We start from the raw sequence: 16,111 nt of genomic DNA, 5'->3' as shown, positions 1-16,111 counted from the left end.
GTTTTCTTAGAAGCCTCTCTTGAGGGACTTTGTCAAACGCCTTCTGAAAATCCAAATAGACATCTAGCTAGCTCTATATAGAAGAGAGCAAAACAGATGTTGAGGTTGTCAAAAAGCTGCTGGAGAAAAGTATCTGAGCAGTTCAAGATGTTTGTATGCTAACTAACGGACCAATTCAGTAAAGTCCGAGGGAGAGCGGACGAACGCCCGCTCTCCCGGTGCGCGCACAGGCCACTCGCCTGTGTGCGCGATTCTGTATTTAAATTAGGTGGTGCGGTAGAAACGGGCAAAAGGAGGCGCTAGGGACGCGCTAGCGTCCCTAGCGCCTCCTTTTGACCCGGAGCGCCGGCTGTCAGCGGGTTTGACAGCCGACACTCAATTTGCTGGCATCTGTTCTCGAACCTGCTGACAGCCACGGGCTCGGAAACTGGACGCCGACAAAATTGAGCGTCCGGTTTTCGGCCTGACAGCCGCCGGCCCATTTTAAATTTTTTTTTCTTTTTTTATAACTTTTTTTACCCTTCGGGACCTCTGACTTAATATCGCCATGATATTAAGTTGGAGGGTGCACAGAAAAGCAATTTTTACTGCTTTTCTGTGCACGTTCCCAGTGCCAGCAGAAACTAGCACTTACCTTTGGGTAGGCGCTAATTTCTTAAAGTAAAATGTGCGGCTTGGCTGCACATTTTACTTTCTGTATTGTGCGGGCATACCTAATAGGGCCATCAACATGCATTTGCATGTTGAGGGCGCTATTAGGTGCCACGGGTTGGACGCACGTTTTCCGCCCCTTACTGAATAAGGGGTAAGGGCCTGTAAATCTGTGTTGTCTTATGAGTAGGGCTGTTTTTTCTTTTTCTCTTGTAACCTGCATGGACAGTGAGACTGCCTAAAATAGATTTTTTTTTTTTTTAAACTTGATCCAATTAAAATGTTTTCTCAAAGCATTTTTATAAACATTGTAAAACTGTGAAATGTTTTTTGCACTGCAGACCCTTGGTTAATTCGGAAAGAGCATAAGAAAAGCAAGAATAAGAAAAAGAAAAGTGTCGATCCTGATTCTATTCACAGTGCCTTATTAGCATCTGGCCTTGGATCAAAGCGTCCTAGTTTTTCTTCCACTGTTAGCACCTCTGCCGTCAGTACCCTGACTGTCCCTACAGGTATGTTGGAAGAATATGAACTGCCTTCCTGGTAAAGATGCACAGTGTCACTGAGGGATTTTGTATTTTGGACTTGCAGTTACCATGAACAGTAGCAGCAGTAGCTGTGTCACGAGTCAAGATGCAGTAGAAAGAGCTCAGCAGATGAAGAAAGAGGTATTGGATAAGTTGGAAAAATTAGCTGAAGATCTTCCACCTAATACACTGGATGAACTTATAGATGAACTTGGTGGGCCAGAGAATGTGGCGGAGGTAAATATGGCTGCTGACAGAAAGCAAACAGGACAGCAGGAGAATCTGAAACCTAAAGAGTATACATGACTTTGAGCCACTAATCAAAGGAAGATGTTGCTATTCTAGTTTTCATTTTCTTGTCTCCACTGCATGATAGATGCAGACTAGAGGACAAAAGTCTGTGTTTTTACATTTGAACATAGCTTGATTTCACAATCTGATTTCCATTGGCTCTAGCTTTTAATGCAATTCAGCTGAGCTTTTTCTCTGTTTAAAGATGACTGGTCGTAAAGGAAGGGTTGTAAGCAATGATGATGGAAGCATATCTTATGAATCGAGGTCGGAACTTGATGTACCAGTAGAAATTCTGAATATTACTGAAAAGCAGAGATTCATGGATGGAGAAAAGGTGACTGTGATTTAAGAATTCTCTGCCATTTTTGTAAGTCTTTAGCATGAAGATGAATTTAACGTTTTGGGTTAGTATTTACAGTTCGATACATTTGTGATGTGTCAGCATTAGAAATGAAAGAGTACAGAAGCAGAGATGAGAATTTAATCTTTCTGTATTTTAATGCATGGTGCTGCCACAGAGCTGGCCATAAACAATTCCAAGTGCTTCACCTTTGGTTTTGCTGTCAGAAATTGTGTGGTTTAAAAAAACAAAACACCTCCACACTTTCAGATACATAACATGAATAAAACCATTTCTGCCCTTTGGGCCACCTGTAACATCAGCATTCACAAAACTTATACTGGGTTGGAGGTGGAGGGAGTCTTGGATTCAGGGTGTGCATGTACTGCAGTCTGTGGGCCCCTAGCCAAGGATTGTCACTGCTGCAGCTGGATTAAAGGGTGAAAACACAAAGGAGATATGGGAACCCCAGATAGTCGCATATGAAGACTCATGGTGCCTTAGTCCAGTGGAGTCCTGTTCTCATTGAGCTGGAAGCCCAGCAGGCCAGAAAAACTGTTGCTGTTGATGAGACTAGAAAATGTTAGACTGTAAACTGTCCAGAAACCATATATTGTCACTGTAGGTTATTACGTGTACTTAAACACACTTTTGGGAACTGTCAAGAAGGATTGAGACAAGTACAGAAGATCCTTAGTTGCAGGGAGGTGAGGAGAAAGCAAAAGATCAAGTAGGGTCTGTGGTATTTAAACAGAGCAAAAGGGACAGGTAAGGTGAACTTTCCTGTTCATACCTAGATCAGTCCAGACAAGTGAGTTTTGCATCCCTACCAGCAGATGAAGGCAGAGAACAAAAACTTTGAGGTACTGCTACATATCTGAGTGTTCCCATTTGCAGTCCCTTGGTATTTTTCTCTATTTCCAGCAGATGGTAGAGGTTCAAACCTGTGGTCTGATCAAAAAGAAAATTTGGAGTTAGCTGAAGGTCAGAGATTGGGCTGAGGTTCCCTGAGGTGTTAGGTACTTGTGGACCATCCCTCAGGTGGAGCTGGGTGACCAGGGGTTGGAAACCCCTGTCGGACTGTAGCCTGTTTCTTCCGGAGGCCCTTATATCCAGGGGACTGGCTCCTTTGTTGTCTCCGAGGTCTCCGCCCTCAATCTGTCGTCCCTGGACAGGGAAGTAATCCTGTTTTGTTTATTTTTGGTTTATATTAAGCTTTAAAGAAAAAAAAAAGTTTGAAGCAAGGAGCTTGTCTTGGCAGCGGGGTGCTTTCGGTGGCAGGAGCTGTTGGTGCCGGCAGGAGGGAGGGAGTTAGGGCAACGCCCTTTTTCCTACTGCCAGGGGATCTTGGGATTTGAAGGAGGTTTTCCACATGACGTTCGGTTCAACACATCCGCGTGGCTCGGTATGCAGCCTGTTCCTTTTGGTTGGCACACGTAAGCTGAATTTTTCCCCTTAGCACTGCTGCTTGTGCTGCTTGGGGAATGGCGCCGAAACTCTCATGGCGGCGTCTAGAGCGTGCGGCCTCTGGTCTGAGAGGCTCAGCGCATGTTTACTGGCTGCACATCGGGGGAGGAGGGAACCTCCACGGGCACAGCTAGTGAGAAAAAGGGCCCCCAGGTCATCAGGAGCCACAGCTGCAGACCCGGGGGGATCGAATTCGGCAGCTGGGCTGGTGGCGGATCGCAGTCAGAGGCTCACGTCTTCCAGGGAGGCCAGGGATTCTCCTCATCCTTTTTTGCCTGTGGATCAGGTTACTGCAGATCAGGATAAGGGAGGGGGGAGTCTGAGGAAAGTCTACATGGTCAGGGTGCCGAGGATTCGGAGGAGTTTTCTCCAGAGTTTGTCCTGCTCCTGTATAAGGATTTCTAGCATGAAAGGGAGCGGGGGCGTCCCAGAGAGAGGCACCCATGTCACTCTGCTAAGAGACCAAATATGGTGTCTTCAGGAGGCTCTGGGATCTTTTAAGACATCTGGGTCTCAGTCGCACAGGATTCGAGAGCCATCCCAGGGATTTGGATGACTGACCTGTAGGATGTTCCTGCAGATCATCATGGAGCGGACCCAGATGTGGACGCAGATGTGACCTGAATGCCAATATGAATAAGGGTGATCCTGATCCGGATAAGATACTGGTGACAGAAGGGAATGACCCTAGGGTGATCTGCCTGTTTAAGAAGGAGTTGTTGTCCCCTCATTCCCCAAGTTTTGAAGGAACTAGGGGTTAAGGTTAATCTGAAGGAGTCTGATAATGAAGGGGTGAATCCGGTCCTGGGTGGTCCCCCTAGTGCCTTCCCGCTGCCTAAGAAAATTCAAAAACTGGTAATCTGAGAATGACTTCCCTGAGGTGAGCTTGAAAGTCAGTAGGGCAATGGCAAAGTTGTACCCATTGATAAGAGAGACCCTGGATCTCCTAAAGGTTTCAAAAGTAGTAAAGGGGGCTCTCAGAGATTACAAAAGTTAAACACAATAGTTCCAGTCCCGCTGTCCAAGTAGGGACAGGGGAGGTACTCCATTTATTTTTTGGTCCCCAAAAAGGGCACCTTCCGGCTCATTCTGGATTTGCAAAAGCTGAACTTGGCCTTATGGGTTCCGTGTTTTCCTATGGAGACTTTGAGCACTGTTTTATAGTAGCAGTCTGCAGAGTAGAATTCCTGGCGTCATTAGACCTGATGGATGCCTATTTCCATTTGAAGGGACCATTGAAAGTTTCACAGTTCATGGTGCTGGGTCAGCATTTTCACTTCTGGGCTCTCTCCTTCGACTTGGCTACAGTACCTTCAACAAAGTGGTGGTGGCAATGGTGGCAGCCTTGAACTAGATGGAATTTTGGTCCATCTATGTCTGGATGATTGACTCATTCGGGCAAAGTCTGAGGAGTATGGTCAATCCAACCAGCAAGTGATGAACAGATTTGAGTTCACTGGGTTGGGTGATAAATGCAGAAGAGAGTCATCTCATGCTGAACCAATCATTGGAGTATCTGGGAGCATGATTTGATACCTAGAAAGCAGGGTGTTCCTGATCAGTGTGTCAAAGTTGTAGGCGAAAGTGGCGCACTTAGTCTACTAGTGCCAAAGGTCTGGGATCCATGGCTTTCACATAGGATTTGATTTATGGGTCTTTGCTCACATGCGACATTTGCAGAAGATGCTGTTGTCCAGATGGAGTCTGTCTGAGAAGTATCACCTACCTTTACCTCTTCTAGGAGAATCCAGGTCCAGTCTCTCTTGGTGGCTCTCCTGCCACAACTTGGAGAAGGGAGTGTATCTGGAGGCCCCGTATTGAGTGGTAGTGGCCACAGATGCCAGCCTCAAAGGTTGGGGGGGGGGGGTACTGTTTCAGGGGCAGTCTGCACAAGGTCTTTAGTCAACAGCAGAGGCAGCCTGATCTATCAATGTCCTGGAGACTAGGGCAGTTCACAAAGGCCCTGGAGGCATTTCTACCTTGGGTCAGGGGCCAGATGGTGAGAGTTTTCTCGGGCAATGCAATGATTGTGGCATAAATTAATCGTCAAGGGGGGGACACTCACAGGATGGCTCTGGAGGCTCAGTAGTTTGGGCAGAATATCACCTCAAGGGAGTAGCAGTGTCTCATCGCAGAAGTAGACAATGTTTAAGTGGACTTCCTCAGCAGGCAGCAGCTAGATCCGGGGGAATGGGAGTTATCCCCTGAGGCCTGAGATTGTGTGTGCGCCAGGTGGGGCATTCCCCAGTTGGATTACATGGCAACAAGAGCCAACGCAAAGGTGGCAATATTTTTCACTCGCAGAAGAGAAGCCAGGATGGAGGTGTTGGATGCTCTAGTGTGCCCGTGACAGACAGGAGATTTTCTGTATGTTGCCTTCTTGGCCACTCGTCAGTCAATTCTTGCAGTGGTTCTGGTGGCACTTGAATGACCGTGTCAGCCGTGGTTCATGGATCTGGTGTATCTTGTGTTAGATGGACCCCTCAGGTTGGCTCACCTGCCAAGGTTTCTTCTATAAGGACCCATATTTTTGAATCGGGAGGATCGCTTTTGTCTCATGGCTTGGGTTTTGAGAGGCAACAATTGCGCCTGTGAGGATATTTGGAACCAGTCATTTCCACGTTGTTCCAGGCTAGGCGGCCCTCTATCTCTGAGGTATGTCAAGGTCTGGAAGGTGTTAGTCTTAGTGTCTATAACAGTGGCTGGATCCCCTAACTGGACTTTACTCACATTTTGGCCTTCTTACAGCAGGGGTTATCTAAGGGGCTAGCTTATAGCTTTCTCCATGTTCAGGTTTCAGCCTTGGGTTGCCTTAGGGGCAAGTGGCGAGGGAGGTCTTTGGTCTCTCATCCGGATGTCATACAATTTCTGAAGGGAGTCGAGCATTTGTGGCCTCCGATAACAAAGGTATGTCCAGATTGGAACATCAACTTGGTGCTGAAAGTGCTTTATGGAGCTTCTTTTGAGTCCTTAAGGGGAGCATCATTGAAGGCACTTTTTCTGCTAGCCACACGGAGTTTGGAGATTCAGATGCTATCTTGCAGGGACCCTTTTTTGCATATTTCTAATGATAGGGTGATGTGAACAGTATCCCTCCTTTTTACCGAAAGTGATTTCCTTCTTTCATCTGAATCAGACAGAAGTTCCGGCCTTTCCGGAGTGGTCTAGGGACTCCTTGCAGGAGAGGGAGCATCATCTTTTGGATATGCATCAGACTGTATTGCGTTACCTTAAGGTCACTAACAGTTTCCGGTGGTTGGATCACCTTTGTGGTCAGGGGTGCGAAGAAAGGAGATAAAAGCCTTTAAAGCCACAATCTCTTTAGCTGAAGGAGTCCATTTGCTCTGCTTATATTTGTAAAGATCGTGAAGTTTCGGTAGGCATACGAGCGCATTCTGCAAGGGCACAGGCAGCCTTCTGGGCTGAGTTGTCAGTTGGTGTCTCCTCAGGAAATACGTAGGGCAGCAGCATGGTCAACCCTTCATACTTTCATCAAGTGTTACCGATTGGATGTTTGGGCGCAGAAAGATGCAACATTTGAGTGTTCTGCGTGCAGGTATTTCGGGTTCCTGCCTAGTTTAAGGGTGCTTGGGTACATCCCACTTGTCTGGACTGATCTGGGTATGAACAGGAAAAGAAAATGGGTTACCTGCTAATTTTTGTTCCTGTAATACCACAGATCAGTCCAGAGATCCATCCCTTTTTGCTGCCGAAAGATTGAATATCCTGGTACTAATTGTAGTAAATTTACAAACTGAATAAGTTGATGAGTTTTGAGTTAAGTGGTTATCAATGTCTTTTTCTGGAAGTATGGTAGGTTTCAATTCAGGGGGTGCCAACCCTGAGTTACCTGTTCGTCCTGGAAAGGGGATGGAGTCTATTCTTTGGCTTGGGTGCAGGTCAATACTGAAAGACTGCAGGTAGCACTGTCAGATATGTAGCAGTGCCGCAGAGTTTCGTTCTCTGCCTCCATCTTCTGGTAGGGATGCACAAACCGACTTGTCTGGACTGATTTGTGGTATTACAGAAACGAAAATTAGCAGGTAAGAACCAATTTTCCTTTATCCTAATTTGCCATTGCATTTTTTTATTTCTATGTATTTATCTGTCTTATCTGTTCAGTTTGCTCTTCAAAATTAGACCAGTACATTCAAGTGAATGCTCAGTAATTTAGGCAACTGAGCTTGGTTATTTTCCATTTGTCTGTCAGATTTCTAAAGGATCCATTTTGAATTTGCATACCACCTCAGTGACTGTCAATTTCATATGTGTAGTGGAGCTTTTATAATCAACACACTGACATAGCTGCCAGCTTCACAGTTCTTGTGTTTACCTTTCAATTTGGTTTTCGTGCATATAGCCAAATGTTTGGTTCTGTGACTATCCTTTATACACAGTTACCCTTTAAATATCCTTAGAGAAATGCTTGCATGCCTTTGCTGGCTCTGTGCATGTGTGTGGGGAGCAAGGAGGGAAGATTATTTGCTTGGAGTTGGTTTTCTTTGTGCAACAGTATATTTTCTGTAAATGAAGGATGTCTTTGCACTGTATTCTCAGTTAAAAGCTAATTTCACCTGAACTGCTTCTGTTTATGAAAATGTCATTGTGCTGAACCCCCTCTTCTACCTTTTGGTTTTTTTTAACCACCTCAGAAAGCTTGTTCTTACACTGTATAGAGCTCTGTACTAAAATAGCTTTTTTTTTTTTTTTTTGCATTTCCTTTGTTTTTAAAAGAATATTGCCATCATCTCAGAAGCTGCCAGCTCGGGTATCTCTTTACAAGCTGACCGCAGAGCTAAGAACCAGAGACGGAGAGTGCACATGACTTTAGAATTACCCTGGAGTGCTGATAGAGCAATCCAGCAGTTTGGTGAGTTTGCCACATGTATACAGACATAACCAGTTCAAGCCTCAAAGCAGGTTTGATGCTTAAATTTGCCTCATACTTAGCCAGTCATTTATAGTTCAGTACTATTGATTTGTTTCAAAGCAAGTATGATGTGCATATAGAAAATATTAAGACATGCATTTTCTTTTGATATGCAGGAAGAACGCACAGATCAAATCAAGTTACTGCTCCTGAGTATGTCTTCCTAATTTCTGAATTAGCCGGTGAACAAAGATTTGCCTCTATAGTTGCAAAAAGACTGGAGAGTTTGGTAAGTGGTTTGTAAAGCCTTAAAAAGCTCAGTGTTGGTATGATGGCAGTAGACCAGAGCCAAGTATTAATTATTGGTGCAGCATCTTTATACATGAGATTTTTTTTTTTTTCCCTAGCGTGTAGCCAGATGGACTCAGGACCAATGGGTTATATGCTCCCCTGCCAGCAGCTGGAGACTTGAGTCAGGTTTCAAAGCTGACGTCACCTTAGATATACCCCTGCAGTGATCTCAGCCCTTCAGTAGCTCTGTCTCCTAGCAGTTGTGGGTGTGCTTTCCCTATCGGGATTGCAGTTCTCTTTAGAAGAGGAAATTTTACTTTTAAATTGGAGAAAGATTGAGCCCTGCTGTCCTGTGGTGATACCTAAAGGTCCTTCCTCCAGTCAAATTCCTGAGGTGATTTCTGAGTTCCCTCAAAGGTGTGCCTTGGTCCGGTAGCTGGTTCCTGGCATGGACTTTGTTGCTGAAGCAGCTGGAAGGCAATGGGTGCAGAAAGCTGAGTGTGGCAGTGACGGCCAAAGTCCTCTTTTCCTGCGGCCGGAGACGGTCTCTGTACTCAGTCAGTAAGTGCCGAGCCGAGGTAAGTAGAGAAGAACTTCGATGCAGAGACGTGGAAGGGCTTTGGTAAGTCTTTCCTCTGGTCTCCTTGCTCAGTGCGCCATACTGATGATGATCCCGATCCTGTTGGGGTAAGGGAAGGGGCTTTCGAGTGGGTTGAGCGGTCCCCCGATGAGCTAGGCCCTGCTTCAGGCTCGGTGGGCACACAGAGTTGTAGGCCACAGTGGCACCATCTTGTGTTCCGTTTTGTGCGTCTTCATCGCCCTCCATAGAGCGTGTCTATGTGCAGTGCGTGCCGGCTCCGTGCACACGCTGTTCACATAACATCACGCATACGCACGCTTCAGCTTATGCGCAACTGTACAGGATCTGTGCGCACTTTATTTCAAGCGCTAGCCGGCTGAGATGTTCAGAATGGCTGCGGCAGCAAAGAAGCCTAAGTGACACTCTTTGTGCTGCCTGCCATATTAGGGCTACACAGTCTGACCTTGATTCTTACCTGTGTCAGCACTGTGAGGAGGCCTAGGGAGGGATGGATTCCCAGAACATTTCTAAGCCCGGCTCCTCTCATTCAGAGGATGAATCAGCCACAATCTTAACTGGTAGCACCCTGGATCTGAGTAATCCTAGGGCTGGGTCTACCACGGGAGAGGGAAATTCAGCTGCACCTACCCCAGTTCCTCCTGGGCTAGGCATGGAACCAGCAGCCTTTTCTTGGGTGGAATTTTTTCAAAGCCTTCATACAGGCACAGTCTCTCTCCTGCCCCTGTCTGGACCGAACCCCAGCCGGGGAAGGCCTTACTCTCCCAGCCCTATCAGGCCTCGAGACATACCTCGTCTCACCAAGGGTATCCCTGATAGGGACCCAGTCACAACGGATGATGAAGGGGATGCAGATTCATTGGAGGATGGGGAAATTCCTTCGGGCTTGGAGCCATGACGGACCATGTTACGATTTTTCCATAGAGATGAATTGCCGGCCCTCTTTTCCCAGACCCTGAAGAGTTCCTGGCATGGACCCTATGACAGAACCAAAGAATCCCATCCCAGTGTCTCTATGGAAAGCCTCTTGCTAGTTTCTGATGGTAGAAGCCATCCAGGAGTTGAGTGACCTGGAATGGGACACCCCGGAAGCCAGTTTTAAAGGTGATCGAGCATTGGAAGCTCTGTACCCACTGGATCTGGCAGCCAGAGAATACTTTTGTTTTCCCCAAAGTGGATGCCCTAGTCTGCGCCGTTTCGAAGCAAACTATCCCAGTGGAGGGAGGAATAGCCTTAAAGGATACACATGATAGGCAGTTGAAGTCCATCCTTAAACAAGCCTTTGACACGACAGCAGTGACACTTCAGATTGCTTCCTTTTATGCCCTTGTGGCTCACTCATGCCTGCTTCTCTCTAGAGAGGCAAATAACTCGGGGGCGCATTCCAGAGAGGCTATGGAGCCCACTGCCTTTTTAGCGGACACGGGCTCTGACCTAGTCCATACATTGGCTGGTGCAGTGGCCTCAGTGGTGGCGGCCAGAAGACAGCTATGGATGCTAAATTGGTCAGATGCAATCTCTAAGGCAAACCTCGGATGTCCTTTAAGAGAGCCCTCCTATTCAGAAACTAATTTTAAAAACTGGCCAGTAAGTGGGGTGAATCTCCAGTGCCTCGGCTACCAGAAGATATGAGAGAGAGGTTGCAGCACCCCTCTCCTATGAGGGCCAGGGGCTCCTAGCACTTTCGGCCCTGCGGGAACTTGACATTTCAGACATCTCGGTCCTCGGGAAGGTCTCAGTCCTTTTGGAGTCAACAACCAAAGAGAGGGGCTGGTTCAGGTTCCGCCCAAACTTCCCAATGAAGTTTTGCCGACCCATCCATGGGACGAGGAGATAAAGGGTCGACTATCCCTCTTCTACCAGCGGTGGTTCAAGATCACGTCTGACGAATGGGTACTGGATATCATATGAGAAGGATATGCGCTGGAGTTTCACAGCAGTCCTCTGGACATATTCATGATGTCTCTGTACCATTCCCAACACAAGAAGCTCCCCTATGAGGAAAGACTAGAGGTTAGGACTTTTCAGTTTGGAGAAGAGACAGCTGAGGGGGGATATGATAGAGGTGTTTAAAATCATGAGAGGTCTAGAATGGGTAAATGTGAATTGGTTATTTACTCTTTCGGATAATAGACTAGTGGGGCACTCCATGAAGTTAGCATGTGGCACATTTAAAACTAATCGGAGAAAGTTTTCACTCAACGCACAATTAAACTCTGGAATTTGTTGCTAGAGGATGTGGTTAGTGCAGTTAGTATAGCTGTGTTTAAAAAAGGATTGGATATGTTCTTGGAGGAGAAGTCCATTACCTGCTATTAATTAAGTTGACTTAGAAAATAGCCACTGCTATTACTAGCATCAGTAACATAGTCTTAGTTTTTGGGTACTTGCCAGGTTCTTATGGCCTGGATTGGCCACTGTTGGAGACAGGATGCTGGGCTTGATGGACCCTTGGTCTGACCCAGTATGGCATGTTCTTTTGTAGTGGAATCTACCTTGATAAGGCTCCTCAATTTGAAGGCTATAATTCCAGTACCCACGCCCTAAGAAAATACGGGGCATTATTCCATCTATTTCATCAAACCCAAGAAGGAGGGTTCCTTTCACCCATCCTGGACCTCAACTGTCATCTTCAAGTAATTCATTTCTGCATGGAAACTCTGAGCTCCATCATAATGACCAAACAACCGGGAGAGTTCTTAACCTCCCTGGACTCTTGGAAGCCTGACTTCATATTCCAATCTGACAAGACTACCAGCTTTTCCTACGCTTTGCGATGCTGGGCTGCATTATCAGTTTCAGGCACTGACCTTCAGTCTGGTCACCACCCCCAGAACATTTTCCAAAATTATGGTAGTTGTGGCGGCAGCCCTGAGGAAAGAAGGGATCCTGGTGCACCCATCCTTGGACGACTGATTGATCCAGGCGAAGTCGTTAGTCTCCAGGTGACCTGCAGGGTAACGTGTCTGCTTCAGGAGCTTTATTGGGTTGTGAACATGAAGAAAAGCAGTCTCAAGCCTTCCCAGTCCCTAGAGTATCTGGAAGTCTGGTTTGACACCAAGCAGGAGAAGGTCTTCCTCCCATCCTCAAGGATAAGGAAGCTGATGTGCCAAGTGCGTCTGACAAACACAATGTGCCCCAGGGTGTGGAGCTATCTTCAGGTCCTCAGTCTGATGGCATCAACCCTGGAGATAGTACAGTGGGTAAGGGCGCATATGCGGCCACTCCAACACTCCCTGCTGTTACGTTGGAACCCATTGTCCCAAGACTATTCGATTTGCCTCCACTTACCGATGGAAGTATGTTCTTGGCTCCAGTTGTGGCTACAGGAAGCTCACCTAAGCAAGGGTGTAAGCCTGTCCCCACCGAACTGGCTAGTTCTCACGACAGAAGCGAGCCTCCTGGAATGGGGGGAGCTTACTGTCAGGAACTGACAACCCAGGGGCATTGGACCAAGGAAGAGGCGCACTGGAACATAAACCGCCTGGAAGCCTAGACAGATTAGTGTGCCTGCAGTTCAGCCACATGATCCAGGATCAGACAGTCTGCTTGATGTCAACAGTAGCCTACATTAACTGCCATAGAGGAGCCAAGAGCCAGCAAGTGTCTCTGGAGTTAGATCTCCTTATGGAATGGGCAGAGTTGAACCTACAGATCTCTGCTTCCCACATCACAGGAAAAGAAATGTCAGAACAGACTTTTTAAGCAGGGAGAGTCTGGATCCAGGAGAATGGGCATTGTCGGCCAGAGCCTTTAGTTGCTGGTAGATCATTGGGGCCTCCTGTTCATCAACCTGCTGGCCACATCTCACAATGTGAAGGTCTCCTGATTCTTCAGTCGCAGAAGAGAACAGCGATTCCTGGGGATCAATGCCCTTGTTCAGACCTGACCAGAGGAGGACTTGCTGTACGTCTTCCCTCTGTGGCCCCTGCTGAACAAGGTCATTCACAAGGGTGAGCGCCACAGTGGATTAGTTTTTCTAGTGGCTTCGAATTGGCCCAGATGCCCGTGGTATGCAGACGAGGAGGCTTCTGGAGACGCCCCTGTGCCTTCCACCAAACAGGGATCTGCTCCAACAAGGTCCGGTCCTTCACAAGGATCTGACGCTGTTTTGTCTTATGATCTGGCCCTTGAAAGGGCTCGCCTGATGAAGCTTGGATATTTGGCAGCAGTAATTACCCCCTTGCTTCGCGCGCAGAAATTCTTGACATCCTTAGCTTATGTGCAGATCTGGAGAATATTTGAGGCCTGGTGCGAGGAATGAGGGGTTGCCCCCTCGGATGGCCAAAATCCCTCTGGTTCTGGAATTTTTATAGGATGGCCTGAATAAAAGGTTGTCCCTTAGCCATTACCTGGACCTTCAAGGAGTTATCTCCTGTTTCAGAGGCGAGGTGAACGGAAACCCGCCTGTTGGTACATCCGGACATGGCCAGTTTTCTAAAAGGGGTAAAAGACCCCTGGTCACCCCTATGGTGGCCGGTTTCCTTGGGGAATCTTAATCTAGTATTGGACTTTTTAGCAAGGCCTTCCTTTCGACTGCTGCGCAGTCTATCCTTGCGCCTGTTAATGCTGGAAACTCTGTTCCTGGTGGTAATATGCTTGGCTCATCACGTCTCTGAATTTAGAGGTATTGTCGTGTCTGGAATCTTTCCTCCGGATGACTCAGGAGCATTACAACTTAACACTGTTCCATTTTTCTTGCCCAAGGTAGTCTCTTCCCTAGATAGGCACAAGGGCACGGAAGACTACCGCCTCCTTCGCCATTTAAATGTCAGTAGGCTTTTGGTGCAGTATCTGGAACTTTCGGAACCGGTGCTCAAGATGGGGACTGCTTGTTTGATCTTTGAAAGGAGGCAAGGCGAACCAGCTTCGTGAGCTACCATAGCTTGCTGGATCAAGGAGGAGGTCACAGTGGCTTATGTAGAGGCAGGAAAGCCATTACCCTTTCAGGTTAAAGCTCATTCCACTAGGACTCAGGCAGTATCCGGGGCGGAAGCTAAGCTACTGTCTCCCATCGACATCTGCTGAGCGGCGACGTGGTCTTCCTTGCACACCTTCTCCAGGTTCTATCGCCTGCATGTTCGGGCCCGAGAGGACTCAGCCTTTGCAAGGTTGGTGCTAACCAGACCGCTAGCAGCCTCTTCCCTGATCAGGAATAGCTTTTGTACATCCCAATGGTCCTGAGTCCATCTGGCTACATGCTAGGACATGGAGAAACTACTTAACCTGATAATTTTGTTTTCCTTAGTGTAGACAGATGGTCTCGGCATCCCATCCATGGCTACCCAAGAATGGTGCCAAGGAATCGCCCATGAGGTGAATATCACTTCCAAGAGGATACGAGTAAGCTGTCGCCCAATCCCCAGATCAGGGCATCTATAAAAATAAAAAAAAAACCCTAAATAAAAATATAATCTTGCTGGGATTCAGTATTTGGTTTAGTTACAGTTACCCTGTTTTAATCAAGGAGAATACTGAAGGACTGAGGTCACTGCAGGGTTGATCTAGGGTGAATTCAGCTTTGAAACCTGACTGTCTCCATCTGCTGGCAGGGGAGCACAACCCATTAGTCCTGGGTCCATCTAACTACACGCTAGGAAAATGAAATTATCAGGTAAGTAAGTTCTTTATTTTTGCATGCCCCTTTTAAGTGGCTCAGCGAATTAGTTTCTACAGAATAAAGATGTTTTGCTTTGGTCCCTCAGAGTGGTAGATATCAGATTTTATAGATATTTTTAAATTATGAGAAGTTGAGCAGCAAGTGTTATCAAACTTTTTTTTTTTTTTTTTGGAAAGTTTAAGGATGTGTTCAATCTAGCCTATCCAGACAATGTTGCAATGAAGGTGTGATTGTTGTTCAGGAGCTCTTGAGTGCTTTTATTATGATGGGCATGTCCCATGGTGCTTTGTGATATGGAATCTGAAATTGTCTTTATAGGGGGCTCTTACTCATGGAGACAGGAGAGCAACAGAATCCAGGGACTTAAGCAGGTTCAATTTTGACAACAAGGTAATAAGAGATTTGATCTGATTTTTAGAATATGGACACTTTTTGCACTGTTCTGTATTTGTTGGAAACATTTTAGGTAATGTAAGTTAGTGCCATGATGCGTTTAATATGTTTAGTACTTCCTCATCGTCCTGCCCGACCAGTCCAGTCATGTGGGATTTGTCCCCCCTACCAGCATATTTATCTAAATCCTTTATTTACCACTCTTTCCTACGCATATGGCAGTTTACAAAAAGCTACATACATAAATCATAAAAACATTTAAAAGAAACGAAAACAAGGACATACAGAATTGGCCTGACAAATGGTTCACTATGGCTATACTCTGTCAAGACTTTTGTTCAGGATATGAAAATAGATACTTCATAGGTCTCTGTTCCCCTAAATGCCTGGAGGCAGAGAGCAAGCTGATCTGACCTAATATCCCTTCTAGGGACTGGTCTGTCAGGACACGAGGAAAGATAATTAGTAGATATAAATCTAATTGAACCTTTCTCTGTATATCTGGGAGAACCTATTGCTGCAGATCTGTGAACTTGTCCGTGCTCACAATAACCTAGTGTCCTGGCTGTTTTTTTACTTAATCTCTTGCAACCTACAAATCTCATTTTAAAACCTTTTTCCACCTTTATGCAGTATGGAAGAAATGCGTTGGAAATTGTTATGAAATCAATTGTGAATCTAGATGCTCCCTTGGTGTCTCCTTCCGCTGACTATCCTGGAGACTTCTTTAAAGGTACTTTTCAGTTAGTATGTGTTTCTAATTTTCCTACTCAGCCATTTATGGAGGTAATTTTAAAAGGAGTTACACATGTAAATGAAACATACTACTATAACAATTTTCAAAAGCCATGTATACATGTAACGTGCACTTTAGGGGGTAAATCCTATGGAGAACTCTGGCATATATTGCAGCAATTTTCAAAAGACCACTTATATGGGTAAAGTGTGTTTACATATGTAAAACCCAGTTTTATGCATGTAAATCCTTTTGAAAATTACCCCCATGTTTTTTTTGGCTTTTGACTTGCATAAAAGACTTGTAAACATTTCTATGTTTTTC

General features: G+C 46.1%; 1 protein-coding gene across 2 annotated transcripts in view; it reads left to right on the top strand.

Moving 5' to 3' along the window:
• The window catches only part of SBNO1 (strawberry notch homolog 1), a 156,823-nt gene that overhangs the window by 82,134 nt on the left and 58,578 nt on the right, over positions 1-16,111 (top strand). For both annotated transcript variants that reach the window (XM_029619765.1, XM_029619764.1), the window contains 7 exons: positions 993-1,163; positions 1,243-1,415; positions 1,675-1,806; positions 8,014-8,149; positions 8,326-8,438; positions 14,977-15,048; positions 15,685-15,784. In XM_029619765.1, the coding sequence (XP_029475625.1) occupies positions 993-1,163; positions 1,243-1,415; positions 1,675-1,806; positions 8,014-8,149; positions 8,326-8,438; positions 14,977-15,048; positions 15,685-15,784 (897 nt within the window). The remainder of the gene's footprint in view (positions 1-992; positions 1,164-1,242; positions 1,416-1,674; positions 1,807-8,013; positions 8,150-8,325; positions 8,439-14,976; positions 15,049-15,684; positions 15,785-16,111) is intronic.

The sequence above is a fragment of the Rhinatrema bivittatum genome, chromosome 11 (assembly GCF_901001135.1).
Source record: "Rhinatrema bivittatum chromosome 11, aRhiBiv1.1, whole genome shotgun sequence".
In the NCBI taxonomy this organism is placed as follows: domain Eukaryota; kingdom Metazoa; phylum Chordata; class Amphibia; order Gymnophiona; family Rhinatrematidae; genus Rhinatrema; species Rhinatrema bivittatum.
This window is presented reverse-complemented; position numbering and strand designations above follow the sequence as displayed.